The sequence below is a fragment of the Tupaia chinensis genome, unplaced genomic scaffold, assembly GCF_000334495.1.
Source record: "Tupaia chinensis unplaced genomic scaffold, TupChi_1.0 Scaffold000155_1, whole genome shotgun sequence".
Taxonomy (NCBI): Eukaryota; Metazoa; Chordata; class Mammalia; order Scandentia; family Tupaiidae; genus Tupaia; species Tupaia belangeri.
In genome coordinates, this window is record NW_006159626.1 from 1734536 (window position 1) to 1756959 (window position 22424).

General features: G+C 46.4%; 1 protein-coding gene across 2 annotated transcripts in view; it reads left to right on the plus strand.

Annotated features, from left to right (window-relative positions):
* Positions 1–20203, plus strand: part of EFNA5 (ephrin A5) — a 70181-nt gene extending 49978 nt beyond the window's left edge. Inside the window, exons 3-5 of one of the 2 annotated variants that reach the window (XM_006145590.3) lie at positions 10099–10164; positions 10565–10645; positions 17005–20203. In XM_006145590.3, the coding sequence (XP_006145652.1) occupies positions 10099–10164; positions 10565–10645; positions 17005–17126 (269 nt within the window). In that variant the 3' untranslated portion in view covers positions 17127–20203. The remainder of the gene's footprint in view (positions 1–10098; positions 10165–10564; positions 10646–17004) is intronic. The other variant, XM_027770708.1, reaches the window with a different exon arrangement.
* The last annotated feature ends 2221 nt before the right edge of the window (positions 20204–22424 follow it).

The following is a 22424-nucleotide window of genomic DNA, read 5'->3' on the forward strand; positions in this document are numbered from 1 at the left end:
GCGCACGCCCCCTATAGCGAAAACCTCTCAAAAAAAAAAAAAACTGTAGCAAGAGGGTTTTCCAATGGTTTTTCTTCTCTTCTTTTTTTTTAAAAAAAGAATAATTTGTTTAATTTTATTTAGTAGTAGTAGTAATATTTTAAGGTTTTTGTACGTCATGAACACTTACCAGAGAGAAAGGGGGGAGGAGGAAATAAGAAGGGATTCACACCATGGCCGACCATGTGGGAGTGCAGTGCCTTAGCCACCACGCACCGCCTGGCCCCGCCAATGCCTTTTCTAACTCTGTCCCAGCAAGGATAGGGATGAAAAATTCCAAGAAATCCTGGCTTTTCTCTAGGAGCTCTTTGGGTTACATTAACTGGGTGATTTATTGGTAATTTGCTGCCGTGCTACATTTGTGCCCTATGACGATGGCATCGCTTCTGTCAATGCCGTACAATGAGTGACCGCATTTGGGGCTTCCGTTGCTTACTGGTTAACAGTCACCCCCATAGCACGTGACAGACAGGGGCGCCGGGGCCTGTGGAGAAGGAGTAACACAAACAGTTCTCTAGCAATTCTGCCGCTTGTCTGCGTCTTCGTTTTTGTTGTTGTTATTACTTTTATTAGGTGGCTGCCAACCGCAGTGAGTTTTCCTAAGTGGATGGCTCTGCTTACTTAGCTGTCTGGAACAGCAGGCTCACGGAAATCACCACAAACACGAACAAAAGGCCCACAGGCCCTGCAGGCTTGGGACGATCATTCAGCAGTGTGGCCTCATACGAGGCCACGCCTTAGAGCACAGTGACAACAGTAGTTCACAGGAAACTTTATTATTGACTGTTCAAAGAGGCTCAGTGATTTAAAAACATAATAAATTATGAGGGCTGTCACAATGCAGTATTCGGTGAGGCTTACCACAGGGCAGTGTTGCAGGTTGGTGTCCAGAGACCTCCCTGAGTCTGCCGGGCATGGAGATGCGGGGATCCAGAGCTGCCTGAGGCTGGGGGGGAGACTGGTGACAGGACCCTGCTGGGGGTGCTCTCTATCACTAGTGGAAGAAATGAATGAATAAAAGACAAAAACAAGTCAGAAAATAAGGAAAAGGTGTATTTCCTCACATTTTGGCTTTTCTCTTCCTTTTCTTAGACAATAGCAATGCTATGTAGGCCAGCCCCCAGCCCCGTGGTTAAGGGAGCTGGGTCTTACGTGGCCAACCAAGCCTTGTGTCTTGCACCACCACTGGAGACACGCCAGGCAGGTGTGTGTGCTTGCCCAGGATCCCAGAAGAGAGAGAGAGGAGGAGAAGGGGTCGCGGCGGGACCATACCCCATCAGGGGGTGCCCTCTTCCTCTCTCTCTCTGGTGAGCACATGCACCCTCTTGACAATTTAAAAAAAAAAAATGATTTCTAAATGTTATCTCGCTGCTCGTGTCTACATGAGCTAGATTTTTTTTTAATTTGTATCACTGAAGGAGGTAAAACCCAGATTCCGAATCTGGGATTTATTTGAACTGTTTTGGATTTTCCTTAGAAAGAATTAGAAATGCCTCTTGTTTTTCAAACTCCGGGCTTTTTGCTCATACCCCAGTAGATATCGAAGAATATGGGAGCTCTTCCCCTTCTTCAGTGAGCAGCAGAACAGGGCTCTTAAAAGCAACACAAAGTCTGCCCAGACTCCCCTGGACTGTATTCAGAAGCGTGATTATGTCCTACTTGTTTATTCCTAGAAGTCAGTGGGAAGAGACTTGTCCTCCGACATTTATTGAAGGTTGCTAAGAAAAAATAACTGACCTACCGAGACTCGGCTGCTGGGATTTCAGTGGTGCTTTAAGGTCGCATTTTCAGCGAGAACTCCCCCTGAGGGGCGCAGCCGTGGGGACGGGATGGCTGGGGTGGCAGCTCCCAGGTTTCTGGTCTGAGGCTGCACAGCTGGAACTCATTTTACCTCCCGTGCCCTGAACTTTCGTCTAATTATTTGTTCCCTGTTACCGTTTCCTGGTGTGGAAACCGAGGATTCGGCTTGTCGAGGATTTTTTTATCCCCATTGTGGGGAACACGTCCTCCTTTCTCTTGCCATGCCCAAGTATCCAGTATTGATATGGTGTTTAAAATGTCTCCAAGGCCTTCACCTTTACCTAATAGCCTTCTTCCCAGGTGTACATCTGGGGCTCTGACCCTAACCGGCCAGTGATGTAGGCTGCAGGGACGTGGGCACCTTGGCTCTCGAGTGGGAGCTGGGGCAGCAGGACAGGAAGTGTGTGCTGGGTAAGTCACAGGTTAGCGGTGAGCTGCACTGCGTCCCAACCGCTCATTCATCCTTTGTTTTTTTTGTTTGTTTGTGGGTTTTTTGGAGAGGTTTTCGCTATAGGGAGCGTGTGCTCGCCAGACAGACAGAGACATAGAGACAGAAAGCAAGAAATCACCCCCCAGGGGGGATGGTCACACCGCAATCCCTTCTCCTCCATTCTCCTCTCGGGATCTTGGGCACGCACGCACACGCACCCGGTGTGAGTTTTAAGTCACCGGGTCCTGGACGCGAACCACGGTCGACTACGTGAGAGTCCAGCGACATAGCCATTACGCTAACTGCTGGTTCCCACTCGCCCTTTGTTTTTTAAGAATTATTTTTTGTTGGGACCTGCAGGTGGCATGGTGGTTAAGAGCACTGGATTCCCACATGGCCAGGCGCAATTCAAGTATTGGACCTGGCAGCTTGTTCTCTCACTTTCACACTCTCTCTCTCTCTGCCTGGATCAAACTTTAAAAAAATAATAATAATAAAGTTAAGTAAAATATTTTTTAAAAAGAATTATTTTTTGTTCAACTTTATTGATTTATTCATTTCTTTCCATTTGACCAGAGAGGGATAGAGCAAAAGAGAGAAAGAGAGAGGGAGGGAAAGCGAGAAAGCAAGCCTCTAGATCTGGGACTCGAACTGCAGTCAGCCATGTAGGAGTCCAGCACCCTTAACCACCATGCCACCTGCCGGCCCCCTGAATCGTTCTTAACCTGAAAATGTCAGTGTCGTGGTGCTTCACGACAGAAGACACATAGCCAGTCCAGTCTCACTGTTGCTGGGGAATTACTCCCTAAGAAGAGGCCTAACTTTTGTTTTCCGAATTCTTCCTGTGGGTCTGGTAACCATTTTCCGAGAAGTCCATATGGCTTTAGTTAATCGCTATCCTTTTCCCACCACTTATATTCCCCACCCTTCACCCATGCACCAAAAAATGGATTTTATTGATTCATTAAATTCTTGGAAACACTTCCAGTAGGACCATGTATTCAAATGGGCTTTACTTTTTCAGCGTTTATTGTGAAAGGAATATTAATGTTTAATTCTGCCTTCACCTGCCTAATTTGCATATATTTGTGTTGTATGTTAAGCCGCATGAAAAACCTACAGGGGAAGAAAACTGGGCCTTGCTAACAACTAATAGCCTATCTTCTCTTTTGACTTGCACAAATTGAGAAATATTGCCTGCGGCAAACATAATGGAAAACTGCATTTTTAATGTTCCCACACACACTCATTTCTTTAAAAAGAAGAAAGCGGCTGACTATTCTTAAAAATAAAACTTCCCAGAGTACCCGGATCGACAGAGGACTCCGAAGAAGGGTTTCGGCTTTTGGAATGAAGTCTTTAGGCTAAAAAGAGTTGACTAATGAGGAAGTTTCGGGCCTGAGAGTGTGAAAACAATACAGGAAGGAGTCTTCCTGCTTTCTTGCTAAACTCTTGATTCTTGACAAAGACGAATGTTGGCTACCCTCATTACAGGAGAGATTTGGAGTTGCTTGAAGTCTTGTATTGTTTGTATTTCATTTAAGATAGAAATGATAGGAAATGATAGGATAGAAATGATAGGAGTTTTTGGTAGTAAGAGGAGTTTTAACTTATTTTAAAACCTGTTCATTTCAGGTGTTTTCATGGCTCACCTTTCCATGCTGTTTTTCATTTTGGAGGAAAGATATTCTCTCTTGTGATTTAGGTTCACATTTTGTATCGAAGCTCATTCAGGGCTCACCCAGCAACGTGGAGTTAAAGTGAGAGATCACGCTAATTGCACAGAATGGCACAGGTTGCCTGCTTTAGCACAAACTATGTTGCACGGGAAGGCAAAGGAAAATCAGTTTGTAAATGCTGGAGTGAGAACAAATAGCTATGTCTGGCCGTGCTTCTTCCGCAGCAGTTTATAATGACCTCTCTCCCAGGCATACTCGGAGTGGGCTTGTAATGGTAGCTTGAAGCATCAACCAGGAAGGGGGCCCTGGCCGTCCGGGAGCAGGGCTGCTGCGGTGTCACAGTCCCGACGTCTGAAGTCAGCCATGGGAGCCTCTGACTGCCTGCATATAGCATTAGGTCTTCATGAACAAAGTACCCCCGAATGTGGTGTCTGCGACGTCATTTATTATCTGTTTCTGTGGCTCAGCTGGGACCTGGGGGTGTCCCCTAAGGCCACAACCATCGCAGGCCTCAGCTGAGGATCACTTTTTGGCCCACTCAACTGCTCTTCAGCTGCATTCGGTGCTTTGCGGGTTGATGGACTAAGGCTTCAATTCCTTGCATACTCTGGCTGGAAATCTCCCTCATTGCCACGTGGGCCTCTCCGTTAGGAATCTCCCCTATGTGGCATCTTTATGAGCAAAAGAGTCGGTGTTAGCAGGAGAAAGTCACAGCCCTGCGACGTCGTCTTGGAAGGATCGGGGCAGCCATCACGTGTGCCCTGTTCTGCTTATTAGAAGCAGCCAGTTACTAGGATCAGCCCACTCTCAAAGAGCAGGGATTACACAAAGGCCTTGCATACCAAAAGGGGGCCTTGGGAGCTGCCTCCCACAGCAGGAAGCCAGTATTCTCCACTCTGTCTGAATGATAGACCTAGTGAACTGCCCTGTGAAATCACATATATTTGCAATGCTAAATACAGCTGTTAGAAGTGCTAATTTGGGGCATGGCCTATGGTCCCCTTTATGTACTGGACTGATAAATGCACACCTGAGCCCCAGAAGACCAAGGGATGGGTTTTTAGGAATGGCTGAAGTTAGGGCGCCTGTCTAAGGTCATGGAACAGGGTGAAAGTAGAGGGCCCCTCATGGCCTTGTTAGCATTGTCCTCTGACCACAGAACCAGCAGCTGTATTGCATTGCTTGTTTTGATTGGTGCTTTGCAGTTCATTAGGGGAATGGACCCTATAGATTGATTTATAAATCTGCTGTTGAGGTCATGGAATGGGAGGTTCTGGGACTTTTAATGGTCCCCATATCCAGACTCCCAACTCCAAATGTACAGTTTCAGCATAAACTGAAACTGCCTAAGAACTTTCTCACTTATTTAAAAAAAAAAAATTCATTTACTATTTATTTGTTTTGGTTTTTCACGTTGCTGAGTCCAGGACTTGAACCACAGTCAGCCATGTGGGAATCCACCCTCTTAATCACCATGCCACCTGCTGGTCCCTGAAATTTCTCAGTTTTACTTGAAAAGTTCTATTAGAAAATTCACGTATCTTTATAGAAGGATTTCAGATCTAGGTTTTCTTCCTCCCTTTTTGATTGCCAGCATTCGGATTGGGGAACGGAGGGGTGAAGCGTTTCCGTTCTTCTGTCCCAGCTGCTATTGGCTGGCTGCAGGAGGACCTGGGAAGCCATGGTGAAAGTCCTGATGAGCATGTCTGGGACACCTCGCCCCAGGCAGAGCGACCACTCCCTGCCCAAAGCCATGCTGGCTCTTCACAGAACCCACGGTTCACACAAGGATCGCTCCAGGTGCTCCATGTGGGAATCCACCCTCTTAATCACCATGCCACCTGCTGGTCCCTGAAATTTCTCAGTTTTACTTGAAAAGTTCTATTAGAAAATTCACGTATCTTTATAGAAGGATTTCAGATCTAGGTTTTCTTCCTCCCTTTTTGATTGCCAGCATTCGGATTGGGGAACGGAGGGGTGAAGCGTTTCCGTTCTTCTGTCCCAGCTGCTATTGGCTGGCTGCAGGAGGACCTGGGAAGCCATGGTGAAAGTCCTGATGAGCATGTCTGGGACACCTCGCCCCAGGCAGAGCGACCACTCCCTGCCCAAAGCCATGCTGGCTCTTCACAGAACCCACGGTTCACACAAGGATCGCTCCAGGTGCTCAGAACTGTGCTTTCGCTGTTTCCCAGCTGGGTTAAATGCTCACGAGGGCACGAACTGTATGTCTTATGATACGCTTTGTATCTGCAGCACATAGTAGGCATTTTAAGTGTTTGAAGTGATGGATGAAGCTGCAGTAACATACAATGCATTTTTATAATTTTCAGTGTTGGCTATTAGTTTTCTAAGAGCAGCACAAGTAGTTGTATGTGTATATTTACAATATATGCATTCTTAAAATTTTATACAAAGTTTCTTTGTAGATACTGTTAGTCATTTTAAAGTGACCTGTTATGAAAATGAATACTACCTACCTCCTAGCAAAAGCCAGGCATGTTCTAAGTTTTTATTCCTTCACTCCATTCTCAGCTCTTTGACTCGGAATTGATCCTGAGCAGATTTTCTTTATCAGTTACGTGTGGGACTATTCCATACATAAATTCCTGATATTTTGTGTTTGACTTTTTTTTTTTTTTTTTGGAGAGGTTTTTGTTATAGGGCACATGTGCTTGCCAGAAAGACAGAGAAAGACAGGGAAACAGAAAGGGAGAAATCAACCCCCAGGGGGACGGCCACTCCGCAATCCCTTCTCCTCCATTCTCCTCTTGGGCATGCACACACACGCGCTGGGCGTGAGTTTAAGCCACCAGGGCCGGGACTCGGACCACAGTTGACTACATGGGAGCCAGCAACATAGCCATTATGCTAACTACTGGTCCCCTGTTTTGTGTTTTTAATGCTCAATTCTCTGCCTTTTGTTTATTTGTGACTAGTGAAACACACTCTTGTTTGACCTTTTATCTTCAAATATTGCTACTAATTTATCATCCGTGTTTTTACCTGGTGTAAAAGCATTCTACATTTGTCGTAGAGGGGTTTATAATGAAGAAATACAACACGGAGTAAAACTACACATGAAAGAAAACAGGACCTTTTGGGGTCAGCCCATGGCAGGGAGGCTAAAGCAGCTGGACCCCATGTGGTCGACTGCACAGTTCAAGTCCCAGACCTGGTGGCTTGAAACACATTCCAGACACTTGTATGTGTATGCCCAAAATCCTGAAAGGAGCAAGAAACGGAGCCAAAGGGATTTCGGTGTGACCATGCCCCACAGGGGGTGCTTTCTCTCTCTCTCTCTCTCTCTCTCCAGGGAGTGCATTGCATCCTTAGCAAATTTAAACGCATGAATGAATGAATAACTTTTTTTTTGTAATGGTACCTTGTTGATATGGAAAATGTGTTCTCCCTTTTTTGACTTTGTTTTGGTGCCTCACAAGGCACTGCTCTCTGGCTGGCTGTGAGGGGGAGGCATTCGCTCCGTGAGCTCAGGCCAGAGATTGTGGGGCCAACCTACTTCTGAGTGGTGTCACTTGCTCACATATCACACTGTGTGCTCATCTTCCTGTTCACGAAATTTTCTGAGGATTAGAATATAAGAACTCACCAGGATCACAGGGCATCCAGCCCATTATTACTGTTACAGCTTTTCTGGTGACAGGAGATGAGGAAGTATTAGGGAAGGTGGATGGCGAGGTGGTTATTTTATATTTTGTTAAGAATATAAATACATTTGATTTTTAATTCACGGAAGAAACGTAGCTCTCTCGTAGCTAAGGCTAACGTCTCTCTCCTTGAAAACTGGGCCGAAAACTCTCGATTTTCTTGGATAGCTTATTATTTGTGACTGCTGACTTATTCCTGTGTGCCATCTGAGAATTTTTGTGTCTTGGATTTACTTCTCCTAAACGGAAATCAGAAAGAACTATACCAAGCCCAGGCAGCGTCTCAGGAAAACAATTAAGCATGCGATCTGCCTTGAGCCTGTTATCTTACAGTATCATCCATAAAACCAGCGATTTGCATGTGGCAAATCAAGTTCGCAGGCCTGAAGTGAGTTCATCTGGGCTCCGAGATCCATCGAGCAGCAGTGTAAATATGCATGTCACTTTCCCGCACCACCTCTCATGAATAAGACATGCGCTCTCTGGAGAGCCCGGGGTTTTCCTAATGAATCCAAGTCACCTGTGTGCGCTGTCGTCATGATCCACAAGTTTGCAGTTGGGGGCCACAGGAAGGACACCATTTCCTGGATCAAACCCCAGAGTGCAAATATTGTGCCCTAAATAACACACTAGTTACTGTAAATGTCAGGAGAGGGAGTTTCTCCAACTTTGATTTAATGAAAGCCTACAGCAAAGCCAGCTGTTGGCACTTCGTAACTGCTTGTCAGAGCGGCCAGGGGAGAGGAGGAGAGCCGAAAACATATTTTTCCTCTGTACTCTGGTCTTGAAATTAAAAGAGTTTTCAACAGGTGTTAAATAGTGACACTGGGGTCCTTTACTGCTGACTCCTTTTAGGTGGTGACTCTGTCCGCTCTCCTGCAGTTCCATTAAGAAAGCTCATGCAAAATTGCTTTGGGGTTCGCATCTTGAATCCTTTCCAGTTCCATTAGGAAGCTCATGTAAAATTGCTTTGGGGTTCGCATCTTGAATCCTTTCACCTGGTAAAGAAGCATTGTTTTTTGTTTGTTTTCTTGGGGGTTTTGGGGGGGTTTTTTTGGAGAGATTTTCACTATAGGGCACATGCGCTAGCCAGACAGAGAGCGACATTAGACTGCAAAAGAAGCATTGTTTTTTGTTTGTTTTTCTTGGGGTTTTTTTGGAGTTTTTTTGGAGAGATTTTCACTATAGGGTGCATGCGCTCACCAGACAGACAGAGACATTAGAGACAGAAAGCGAGAAATCACCCCCCAGGAGGGATGGTCACACCGCAATCCCTTCTCCTCCATTCTCCTCTCGGGATCTTTGGCACACACGCACATGCGCCCGGCGTGAGTTTTAAGCCACCAGGTCCAGGACGCGAACTGCGGTTGACTACATGGGAGTCCAGCGACATAGCCATTACGCTAACTGCTGGTTTCCAAAGCATTGTTATTTTTTAGGCTTCCCATTCCTCACGAGAAATAATAATAATAAAAAAAAAAAACATCTAATGAAAAAACGCAGTGTGGAGGCGCACCAAGCTCTGGTCATCCCCTTGTCACTTGGTGTATCACTGAACTAATTATGAGCCATGTGTGCTTTGATTGATGTCATCTGCTTTTTCTGAACAAAGAAACCACTTGAAGCAAACACATAGGGAGGAAAGTATGCAGTGCTCGTTTTGTCGTTTCTGTCATTTCTAGAAAGCGTTCGTAAACACATGTGGTCGTTAAGGGTCTTACTGCCCCTGGAAATCCTTCGCCTGTGTTCTGCATACCAAGGGGAGATAATCTTTCAAATGCAGGCAGAGTTTACCGTCTTAGTATCTTGAAGAGGAGAAGAAAGTTTCTTCCTCGAATGATTTATAACTTGAAACATGTTGTCATGTTTTGGTAAGCCGACTCTATTAATTCCATCCTGCTCTGTGGCAAATTTTTAAAAAATCAATGTACCGTGGCAACATCATACTTTCTCAATAGCATGCTGTCCTTACAAGGGTGCATGGGAGTCGCTGTGCCCGTTCAGCCCCTAGGACGTGGGGCCACGCTCTGAGCACAGCCTGACTGAATTACCTGCAGGGCATTGACAGCCTTTCAGGACAGACAAAGGTGGCCTTCCCCAGCAGCAGAAGGCCATGTGTAAGTCTGTCTTGTAAATATCGGCTACTGGTCTGGGCCACCACGCTCAGCTTGGGCCCCTTTTCCTGCAGTAGAGGAGGAGGAGCTCTGAGAAAACAGGAGGACTCCAGCAATGATCCTCCTGATGTAGAGAAGACTGGTCACAGATCAAGATCAGTGGAAGAACCTTTGCAATCAAATCCACAGTGTTTTATTCACAGGTTGCACAAGTTCTTAACAGGATGGCTTTCTTTATCTGCTGGGGAGAATGAGAGAAAGTCCCTAGAGAGCATGTATTAGGGCCCATGTATCTGCGGAAATGAAGAGTAACCATTGTCGTTCTCTCCTCTCTCTCTCTCTCTCGCTCTCGCTCTTTGTCTTACCCACAGCGTCCGCCATCCCAGATAACGGAAGAAGGTCCTGTCTAAAGCTCAAAGTCTTTGTGAGACCGACAAGTAAGTTCACTAGAACGAGCTTCTGAGGGCGGCCTCACCGCGCATGCTTTCTCGTGTGGTCTGGTGCACAGCGGTAACACTTTTTTTACTGTTAAATCTCATGTGGTATCTGTTTTGTCTATCAACATCCATGTTTTAGTTTCCATCGTATTTTTTCCCATCATTCTTCATGATGCTTTTATTTGAGTACACAGCAGTTGCTAACTTGTTGTTTCTCAGACTGTTGTACGTGCACAGCAAATGGGAACAATATTGGCATTTGGATACGTGCCATTGATTATCAAACAGTCTCTACATGAATAAAAGGAAACAAGAGACAGAAAGAAAAAAAAAACGAGAAATGGGAGTTGAAGGGCGTCTTCACTAACATATTTGGCTGTTATCTCTATTTTTGTTATAGATAGCTGTATGAAAACTATAGGTGTTCATGATCGTGTTTTCGATGTTAACGACAAAGTAGAAAATTCATTAGAACCAGCAGGTTAGTATGCTTAGAGAATCTCTTTTAACAAATGCATCTCCCTCTCTGGTGCTTCCGTACTCTTTTCCTTTCTTCCTCCCTGCATGTTGGCATGTGGTAGTTGTTCCGCTTTCGCTCATCGCTAGCACTGCTAATCTGACTTATATTCTGCCTCATCCCTCCAGTATCGCTGTGTAATGCATGTTACAATACGACTGTTCTTTTTCGGACGTGAGCTCGATCTAACGCAGTACCCTAATATAGAAGCCCCATCAGACTACTCCAGTCTCACTGCCTTTCACCATATCCTCAGAGCATGCTGGTGAATCACTGTGAATATTAAAGAGTCTGTTTTCATATAAGACAAAGAACATTATTATTGTATGTGTGTATCAGGTTTTCTCTTTTCCACCCAAGTCTATGGATCACAGTATTAAAACGACTGCACAAAACAGCAACGAAGTCAACATATTTAGTTTTCCCTAGAAGTTCGCATGCATTGTGGAACTGATCTATAGAACTTCCTCTTATTTCTGTAGTATTTGTGCTGTTGTCGTCCATAGCAGTTGGTCCAGACAAGTGTAGTCACGTCGCCACCACAAAGCCACACACCTGCTGCTTCCACGAATTTACCAGTAGCTGTTGAGCTAAATGTAATCCTTGATCACCAAGGCAAAAGCAGTTTTAAAGCTAAATACGTTTTTCTACTACTGACTTACACACACCCAAACTTTCCCATCCTTGGGAAGAAAAATAAACTCCACAAAAGCGTGGATCGAAGCATTTATACTATAGCATATTGTGGATAATGCGAGCCTGTAAACTGACCATTTCAGGCTCCTAGATTAAGGCTGAGGGCTTGAAGCCCTGTGTGCCCCTCTTCCTGTGTGGGGTCTTTTCCTCATCCCACCTACCCCAGAGCCTCTCTGCTTTCCTAACTCATCTCCCATGAGCATCCCAAAGCTTAAGGGAAACACGGCTATTTGTGGTCACAGATTTGAGCCCCCTATGTAAATGGAGGGTTGTTTTTCCCCTCCTTTTCATAGTAGGACTTCCTTCCTGTGGTCCTAGAAGTTAGAGTTTGGGGTCCACTTTATCCTCTGAGTATTGTTACACAGACAGCACAGTCGGCGAGCCGTAGGGAAACTTACCCTGAGTAAATGCAGTGCCTCAGGACATACAGTCGCTTCAGGTTGTAACTGACAGGAAGCTTAGGTTTTTCCCCAAGCATTCTTCTTTTTCTGAGGCAGGCACCTCAGCCATAGCACAAAGCAGAGGTACAGACAATGAGCTCTCCGAGGTCTTCTGGTTTCCCAGGGAGCAGTTAGCTGCTTTCAAAAGTTGCAAGGAATCCATACCGATGCAGGAACATTTTAATCATGTCCAGGAAGTCTGGAAGCATGACTGTGATTTTTCAAGGTGCTAGACTCCCCACAGGCTGGAGGATGTGGGCCGTCATGCTGTGCAAGTTCGCTGGGATGTCTTACAGACCACAAGGGCTAGTTCACTGTTCCCTCTGCAGTGAGGGAGCCTTGCCCAGGCCGCATGGCGAGTTAGATAGATCCAGGTTCCAGCATTCCAACACTAGTGTAAAAGTAGTGTTCTCTTGCCACCACTAGAGGTGAAGATGTTTATGAAAAAGACGTAACTATAGGGACCAGCAGGTGGCATAGTGGTTAAGGCGCTGGACACTCCCACATGGCCAACCAGGGTTCGAGTCCTGAATCTGGTGCCTTGCTTTCTCACTTCCTCTCTCTCTCACTTTCACCCTCTGTCTCTCTCTGGTCAAATTAAAAAATCAACAAATGAATAAATAAAAAATAAAATAAATATTAAAAAAAAAAAAGACGTAACTATCTTGGCTCTGCCCGTAAGCCAGGAGTAGAGTCACCAGCAGCATTAGGCGTGCTGTAGACAAGTCACCCAGCATCACGCAGCATTGTGCAGAACCAGCCCCCTTTTCCCATAGTCTTCCTATTGTCTGTTTAGAGAGTACGAGGCTCTAGCAGAGAGAGCACGTTTTTCCCTGGCAATGAAGAGTGTAGGGGCAAAAGGACCTTCTCCCTCTCCTGTGGAGGTTCAGTATTTGAGTTTAAGAATTAAACTTGACAGTAGACAGATTACCAGGAGAGGCACACACATGTATTCACTCAAGCACATGGGAGTCACACAAAGTATAAGACTCAAAAAGAGATCAGATGATGAAGCTTAGAGAGCCCCTTCGTAGGGAAGAGGGAGGAGGGCTGCCGACAGTTTTAGAAGAAGAGTAAATGATTGTTAGGGGAAATGATGGAGCCTGAAGAACAGACACTAACCAGGACAAAGCCCGTCTGGACCCTGGCTGCACCCTGGGTGCAGTATCACCTCGTCTTCTTCCTGCAGCATGCAGCAGTCTGCCTGGTGGGTGAGGCACCTGGGGAAGGGCCTCACACCAGGTCAGTGTCTTCTAAAGGAGCTGGCCTCCAGGGGGATGGGGGAAGCTCAGAGAAGGTCCTTCCTGTTTGCTGTTCCCCAGGTGCTCTGAGTTTTTAGTCCAAAGCAGCATATTATGGGATATTGTTTTCTGAGCCCCAACGAGAAGCACACTGAGGACTGTCCTGCCATTAGAAAAATGACCATGGAGGGACTAGCAGTTAGCATAATGGCTATGTTGCAGGACTCCCATGTAGTCGACTGCGGTTCAAGTACCGGACCTGGTGGCTTAAACTCACGCCGGGTGCATGTGCATGCATGCCCAAGATCCCGAGAGGAGAATGGAGGAGAAGGGATTACGGCATGACCATACCCCCTGGGGGGGTGATTTCTCGCTTTCTGTCTCTCTGTCTCTCTGTCTGGCGAGCACACGTGCCCTATAGCAAAAACCTCTCCAAAAAAAAAAAAAATGACCATGGAATTCAGCTAATGATATAATGCAAGATAATAAGCTGCTTTCATACAGCAGCATATTTTAGTTTTTTGGAAGACAAGCTCTTTTTCACTGAGCATTTAAAATTCACAATGGCTCAAAAGTACAGACATGGCACTGAGAAGTTGGTGAAAGTTTGGCAGGAAGTACCTCGGCATGCGGCGTGCTCCTGTGTGCTGGCAACCACAGCAGAGGCGGGCGCAGGACGAGCCCCTGAAGTCAGTCGGAGCTGCACCAAAGGGCTTGCTTCCTTAGAAAAGTTGATCAGGGGCCAGGCAGGTAGTGTGGTGGTTAAGGGTGCTGGGCTCCCACATGATCGATCAGGGTTCGAGTCCCCAACCTGGTGGATTGCTTTCTCACTTCCTCTCTCTCTCTCTCTCTCTCTGTCTCTCTCTGTGTGTCCCTTTCTGGTTAAATTAAAATAAATAAATAAAGTAAAATAAAATAATTCTTTGAAAAAAACAAGTCAGACTTTCATCTCAACACCCCTACGTTGAGTGGTCGGAGGAGCGGGTGCTCACCTTTGCCCAGCTGTGAGCGGAGACTCGGACTTTCTGAATCCAGCAAGCCGGAGAGGGCCCTGCTGCATGTTCTCGGCCGTGTGTACTAACTCACCTGTGTCTGGGATGCCTTTGTTTGCTTGCACACTCTGCCTGCCAGTTTCCTATCATCAGGGACAGGATGATCTCAGGGCAGACATATGCCACGTAACATGCTCCGAAGTCGTGCCAGTGTTTTCTCAGTTAAGCACTGAAGCCCCCGTGGTGTGGACTGTAGCCCAGAGGCAAGACTTGATCTGGCTTCCTGAAGAGGAGCGTTTTCTCCTTCCAAGCCATGCTCCTGTTACGAGCCTCAGAAATGCTGTCACATTTAAGTCCAGTTTTCAATGGGCTAGATTTTGTTTATGAATTCCTCCTTAGAATTCTGATATTGCTCACATTTGCCCAGATACAGCCAGTTTCTAATTTCTTGGGGGGCCATAAAATCTCCCCAGTCTTAATCAAAGGATGCTTTGAAGAATCCCAAGTTTGTCGCATGTGGCAGGGTGGATAGAAGAATCACCCTGCCCTCATGGGACGAGTGTCCCCCTCGGGCGACAAGATGGTATATATTTATTGGTTGTTTATAAAAGGACTAATTCCAAAGATGGTCTGTGATTAGGAGACTGGAAGGCCCATTTAACCTCATGCTTCATTTAGATGACAAAACAAAGCCTTCCTCTCAATTGTGCTGTGAGGTTCTTTGCCCGTGTAGACCTAGCATGATGGAGAGCCCTCCCTGAGCACCCGGAAGAGACTGAAAGCAATGGAAGGGGCCCCACACATTCACACTGAGCACCGAGTGCTTTTAGGAATACCCAAGGAGAAGGATTGGGTATTATGTTCATAAAAATAAGGTGGAGAAGAACCCAACAGCCAATGAACTTCCAGAAGTGATGTTTCAAAAGGAACTCGGGAATCCTCAGGGCTTATGGTTCTTCACAATTAAACCTGAAGTACTCCACTGTTTTGATTGACAACATATTGGTGCTCATAAGAAAGTAATTTGGATTTTAATTTCAGAGCTGTTAAGGGCCTTTACTTCTACCTCCTCTTAACTACAGATTTAATTAATACATTTATGAGGCTTAAAAAGAGAGAGCCAAGAGGAGGGTCTGCAGGTATTGGGGTGCACTGTGCAGGCTGTATTTTCCTCTGCATCCACTGCTCTTCCCATTCTTACTTCCTGACTTCCGGTGTCCTAAACTGAAACCAATCCATGCAGGTTTGCTGAGGTCCAGGAAAGGGATGTGACAGCTTCTACACAGGGAACAGGCTGCAGTGGTAAGAGCCCTCCAGGGCAGAAGACTCAGCACTGAGCTGATATCTCTGGACTGGTTTGGGGAAAGAACGAGATGAACAGAAACATCATGAATGAGCATACCCGAAGCAGTGACCAGCCCATGGGCCTGAAAAGCAATCGCTTTAGGATAAATAATAGGGAGTGTGACTCTGCCCAGTGAAGACAAAGTGTGTTAGTACGGCCTGATGTGTGGTAGGGAGCTATCCATGAGTTTAAAGCCATGGTTGCTTTAACTCTGTTAAGAGGTTCAAGATGAGTCATTCAGGGGCATTAGGAGATTATCCTTTGGGGGGCAACATAATTAAAAACAAACACTACAGTCTCTTTGGTTACTCTTTTTATTTCCCCTGCCAGAGAGCACATGTGCTTGCCTGGGGGCGGGGGGGAGAGAAAGCATGCACTGTGGGGGGATGATCACACTGCAATCCCCTTTTCTCCATTTCTTCCTAGTTTTGGGATTTGGGGCACGTATGCACATGCACCCAGCGTGTTCTTTCAAGCCTGAACTCGAATCTCAGTTGGCCACATGGGATCCAGCCGCCTTAACCATCAGTGCCATGCCCTCTCTCATTACTCGTCTTTGAACGTTGAGGGAATTCCAGTGGTGATGGCTGAGTTCCTATAGGAAGCTCCCCTGATTGGGAAATTCTGTATTAGCCAGCTCTGGGCCAGGAGTGAGGTGTTCAGAGATCACTGTCCAGAGGTACAAGGAGGCCGGGTGGAAGGAGGAACATGGCAGTACTGGGAAAAGCCTGGCTCCTGGGCAAGTCTCCAGCCTGTCTTTGGGTACGAATTGCTGTAAGGTCCCATTTCAAAGTTAAGCCTGTTAGTCATGCAGACCAGGAAGGCCATCTGAAGTCAGAGGCAGCCTCATAGAACACCTTACACCTAAAGAAAAGAAGCTTCACTCAGTTCATCCGTTTTATTTAGAGTGAAATTTGCATCCACGCTGATTATTTATGTGCCAAGGCTCAGCCTGATGAAAATGAAAGTAGTCAAGTTTAAGTCATTTAACCCTGGAGATGCAGGCTTTGTCATGGGAACAGGGCCATAATTGATTCCGAATTGTAGGCAAAGCCCAGACACTGGTTGGTGGAAGGTTCCCCGGCATCTCACAGTTTACTTCAGGTGCTGTTGTTTGGGCATTTAATTTTTCATGTGTAGGCACCCAACCACCAGACAGCCGATACTAATTCTGCAAAATGGCCACAAAGAGGAAAATTAGTGCATTCTGATGGCCACTAAATATACCAACCTAACCACCCCTTTCCCCACCCCCTCCAGATCGGACTCGCTGCCCACCCGCCCGCCAGGTGGCATCTTAGGGTTCAAAGGGACCCTCTGGCATCTCGTGTCTGCAGAGCAGCTCACAGGCCAGAGAGAAGGCGGCAGAGGGTTTTCCCCTGGATTTTTAAGGAGAGTAGAAGAACATTGCCCGAAACGTCGCATTTCCCTGCCCCTCCTCTGCTTGCTGTAAATAATGAGTGATTAAGCAGACACGAAAGTCATTGGTGGCACGGGGTTCATTACCCTCCCCTGCAGAGGGTGGCGAGGGCTGTTAACAGCAGGCTGCTGCAAGAGAGTTATGAAGGACGTGGAATCTCATCGGAACGTGTGCTTTCTATCCGAACAGATGACACCGTCCATGAGTCAGCCGAGCCGTCCCGCGGCGAGAACGCGGCACAGACGCCCAGGATACCCAGCCGCCTCTTGGCCATCCTGCTGTTCCTCCTGGCCATGATTTTGACATTATAGCACAGCCTCCTCCCGTCACCTGTCACAGAACACATCAGGGTCTTGGAACACCAGAGATCCACTTAACTGCTCATCCTAAGAAGGGACTTGTGATTGGTTTGGGCGATGTCAGATTTTTTTTGTTTTCTTTCTTTCAGCCTGAATTTTCAGCAACAACTCGGGGCTGGGAGGGCGAAACGATTCGTGGTTGCCGCCTCGCCCCGCCCCACCCCTCCCCAGCCCTTTTCCTTGGCTTCTCTCACCCCTTCCAAATTAAATGGACTCCAGACGAAAATGCCAACTTGTCGTGGTGACGCCAGTGGTTCGCCAGCTCCTGTGCGCTCTCCTCTAAGAGCTCACCTGCCTTAGCGCACTGTCAGCGGGACAGGAACGAGGGAGAGTGGCAGATGCGCAGTGCTGGCCCGGGAGCTTTCCCTCCCTGTACAATATTTATGCCTCTCATTCAGGACTGTAAGATGACCGTGCAGGGCATCATGTCACCGTGTCAGGCCCAGAGGGGAGGTATTAAGAATAGATATAATATTACACCATTTCCTCTAGGAGCAGATAAATGAACAGGCTTCTAAAAGGTTGAGACACTGGGGTTTTTTTTCATATGACTGTCTTAAAGCATTCTTGACAGCGAAACTTGTGCTCTGAACAAGAAGCCTTTTTTTCCAGGAGCGGGTTGGGCACAGGGATGCTAGCACAGAACCAGTGCGGAAACGGGACACCGTGCGGTGGGTGGGGGTGCGTATGTGTGAGTGCCTCTAATTTTTTTGGTAACTGGGCAGTGCACACCAGATTTTTTTTTCTCCCTTTTTAATACAAATCACCATGGTGCTACAACTGTTTTTTGGTTTTGTTTTTGTGTTTAGAAACTCCAAGAGGCATTTTTATGAATAAAGTGACCTTCCCCGAGGCTGGCAAGCCAGGGTTGATGAGTGCATAGCCGAATAGCTTTGGTTGCTCCGCTGGGGGACCGTATGTACCAAGGACAGGAGCTCAGTGGCCAGAGGAGATGTGACTTGGCTTAGCTGGAGCGCCAGTGTGCCGTGGCCTTTCCCGACCCCCACCCCGTGCCCACGTTCTGCTCCACACTCCACGACGTAGACCCCGGTCGCCAGGAGAGTCAGTCAGCACTGCTTGGGAGGGCTAAAGGGAACTGTCGAAGGAAAATTCCAAAGTGTGGAGTAGAAGAGATTCGAGCATTGATTTTATATCCCTTCCCTTTCTGACACAGCCTAAAGTGTAGGGGAACATGTGTTTATCTGTGGGAGATGAACCAGATGGAGTCCCAAAGACTTTAACAAAATATTTTTTTAAAAATCCACTAGAATAGAAAATACATTATTTAGATATACTTTATGCTGAGAGTGAGTATATATGCTTGTCCTATTTAAACTTGTGAGAAAAAGTGGTACCCCTTGATACGTTTAGGGACGCGGGGCTATCTTGTTTTATTGTGGGGGCGGGGCAGAGTCAGAGCAGGACGACCCTGTGCAAGAACCTTAGCTGGCCTAGAGGGGGCATGTCCGCGTGGTCACCAGGAGGAGCAAGCCTTGAGGTTTCTACTGGCGGGGCTGTCGTCAGCTTAAACTCCAAAGCCGAGCAGGGGGGGACGTGTCAGACCCATGGGAAAGCAACCCAGCCTTCTGTGTTGTTCTACAGCATGGCCGCAGAAACCATGCCTTTGCGAATACAATGACTACGTAGGCAGATAAATGCGATGATCATGTACAATGTGAACAATTGAAAGCATTCCAACAAAATATGGATTTTTTTATATATTTGTTTTTTAAGATGTATATGTTTAAAAAAAAAAAAAAAAGAGAAGAGGGGTCGATTGTGGACAGACTTCATGAATGGGAAGTAGCTTGGAATTTTGAGTCGCTCTGAGTTGAAAAACTGTGTGACCGGACGGCAGTGCAAACGTCCTGCACCTACACGTGTTGAAATGTGATCTGGGCTGACCTGATCCGGGTGGAGTGGATGTGACTGGTGGAGGCTGTTCTCACTCAGAACCACGCGAGTGGGGTCGCCCCCCTCGCAGACACGATCCATCCTACTCCCCTCAACGTCGGGAACCACCCTCTGAGAAAGCAGCCACCATTTCACTGAAACAAAAGTTCATCGCATTCGATTCCTTTTTCCTTTAACTATTTATATGCTCAGTACTCTCAATAATATCCCAGAAATACTTCTTCTTACTAGTTACAGGCTTGTTGGTCCAGTGGGATTGGGGTAGGGGGAAAAAAGGTACCTCCTAAAATGGATCAATAGTAAAAACCAAAATAATACTGCATGTTCTATAACCACAAGGAAATCAGATGATCCTAATGAGTCCAGTTAGTTGTAACTACATTAGCAGTGCTAATTTCACTTTAGAAATGGTGACTTCTGTGGTTTATCTAGCATTCGTCTCTAACAAATGATGAAATAATGACTCATGGCCCTCTCTGCCATTGTCTTTCATTTTTTCACAGTGGAATTAGACCCCTTTACTTCACCATTGTGCCACTGCAAATTAGGTTTAAAAAAAAAAAATAGAGTATCCACACCAGTAGACCGTATGCTTCTCTACCCTACAGTGACATAATTATAGCTATTGCACTTGTCATGGAGTTTTCAAGAAGATGCTTGGTGTCAGACAGTTTTCATCTAGTCCAAAAAGTGCTGGTGGCCTTTTGTGATGGCGTTACAATCCTCTGGGGGCTTAGAAGACTGTCGATGCAAAGTTGTAGTAGCTTTTAATTTCCAAAACAGTTCAGAAGTCTGGAGGGTGGCCATAGCTGCCCCTCAGCCCCAGTTAGTCAAACCCCAGCGACCTTTGCCCCTGGTTGCCAAGGGCTTTGCAACATGAAGCAGGGAAATAAGGATCTGTCTGTTTAGTGGATACCGTGTATCCTTTACTAGACCAGGTAACAGTTCGTGTTAGTTTAGACTCTTGTTTTGTACTGTACTTTCTTGGGTGGCAGAGGAAAGAAAAGTAAAACATTAAAAATAAAAAAAAAAAAAACCAACCTTGCGTTCTTTAAATTCTGTATTATTAGCAACCTCTGTTGTATATAGTGTTTGATAATAAAGTATTAATTTGATTCTTATGTCTTTTGTAAGTGAGAACAATAGACTTTCAGGATACAAAACATGCACTGAGGCTTTGCGACATCCGCTGTGTATGTGGCTGAGAAGAGTCACAGCCGAGACACTGCTCCAGACCGGCCTCATCTGCGGCCCATCGCCCACCCCATCTTAAGACTCCATCATCTTGGGACCTGGAACAACATGACTAATTCGATCACTGTTTTGTCCTCCGTGTTTTCAAGGTCTGATGCTGGAGCCCGCTGGTCCCCCCGACCCCCACCCAGCCTGTGGGTTGGAAGAGGTTCAGGGATTGGAGCGACGGCTCTGTGCTTGGCTTCGGTTCTCTGTCTGTGGTTGTTTCATGGACTGTTTCATTTTCCCCAGAAGGGTCTTGTCAGTACCATGCGCAGCTCACGCACGGGGACGGTCGCAAACCAATCCACTTAAGAAGGTCAAATGGGGGCTGTTTCCCTCTGTGTCGTTGTAAAGGAAGAGTCACACGGTACCTGTCGATTTTCAGGGACTCTGTTTTTCTCCGGTGCCTTAGCAACGGCAACAGCCATTTTTATTAGGTTCCCCCAGATTAGAAAAACAGTTTGAAGCTCCTCCCTTCCACTCATCGCCCTCAGAGTCGTGGTCACCAGCTTTTCTTTGGCAAACCACCTCCACCCACACCCCAGCTTGCCTACATCGCCCACCCCCCTTCTTCTGATGTCTGTTTTGTTGTCTGTCGCCTCAGAGCTGTGAATGGGCAGGTCTGTCTCTGGTTTGGCTTCAGAGTTTTTCCCATGCGTTTGCCCCAGAGCTGCTCGGATGTGAGACAAATCTCCCTACAATGGGCCTGCCCCATTGTCTGTACAGTTTAATAGATGCTGGCATGTCGAGGTTACTCATGAGTCAGAATCCGCTTTCCATGCTTGCCCTTGACACCCCATTGAAGCCGCTCATGTGTGTGCGTCTGGGTGTGCAGTCCGGCCCCGTGTGGCCCCGTGCTTGTACCGCGCTGCTCTGCAGTTCCTTTGCACTTCCTCGAGTGCTGTTTTGAAATGCTGACATTATATAACGTACAAGAAAATGTAAAAAAAAAAAAAAAAAATCCCACACACAAACAATCCCATACGATCTGTATTTGTATATACACGTGTCCGTACAAGTATACCTAAATAAAAAATTAAAGATTTTCATCCTTTTAATTGGATCCCTCCTTCTACTTCTGTGTTCCTTGAATGACGCCTTTATTTCAGGGGCTCCTTGTACTCCGCTGATTTTTCCAAATCTTTGTGGACAGAAAACATGATCCGCCTGCCCAAGAGAGGGCCTGGGAGGCTCAAAGCTTGCAGAGTTAGAGACGGCCCGGTTTCCAGGCACACTCCAGTTATTCTGACCAGAGAATGTGCGATTTCAGCCGTCTCTGCATTTGAGCCTTAAAGTAGGCACAATAACCAGCCCGGCAGCCTAAAACGACTGTTAAATACGACAGGGGCCAGACACAAATTTTATTCTTTCACTTGGCACGTTTTTTTTCACCCCCCTCAGGAAAAAGGTCAAATAAGCATTTTCCCAGCACACATGATCCACTTCAAAAAGAAATGACAATGGTAATAAGAAGAAGCACTTCAGTGCAGCCCCACACCTCGGTTCTCTGTCCGGGTAGAATGAACTGACCCGCTGTGTGACCGTGGGCCGGTGACACAGTACCTTTGGGACTCAGCTTCCTTCCCTCTAAACAGCAAGGCTGTGTACGTGATCTGCCGGATTTTCTGAGTCCCGCCCTTGCTGGGTGCTGCAAAGCCCATTTTGCACCTGAGTGATGGGAATGCAGTTTTGTCTTTGATGATGACATTGCTATAAGCACAATTTGAGAATTTCATCTGTGCAAGGGAAAAGCATCAAGTATCTGCCATAATAGACACCTAATGCATTTCAAGACTTGGCTTTAATTACACCGTGTTAACATTAAACTCATTGAAAGCTTTTTATTATACTTAATTATTTGGCAGGGCACTAAACACTAATTATGACTTACTGTACCCTTTTTTGCTAATGAAGAATGACGGCTTTACAGAATGAGGAACCACTCACATGCTTTAGCAAGGTGTCCCGGACTACCTATGTGCCATTCTCAGATCAGAGCAGCATTATGTTTTCATCGTCATCCTCCATCGCCATCAAAAGCCTTCAAGTGATCATGGCATTGTGCTTAGCGCTGTGCAGACGGGTGCCAATGTGTACAGT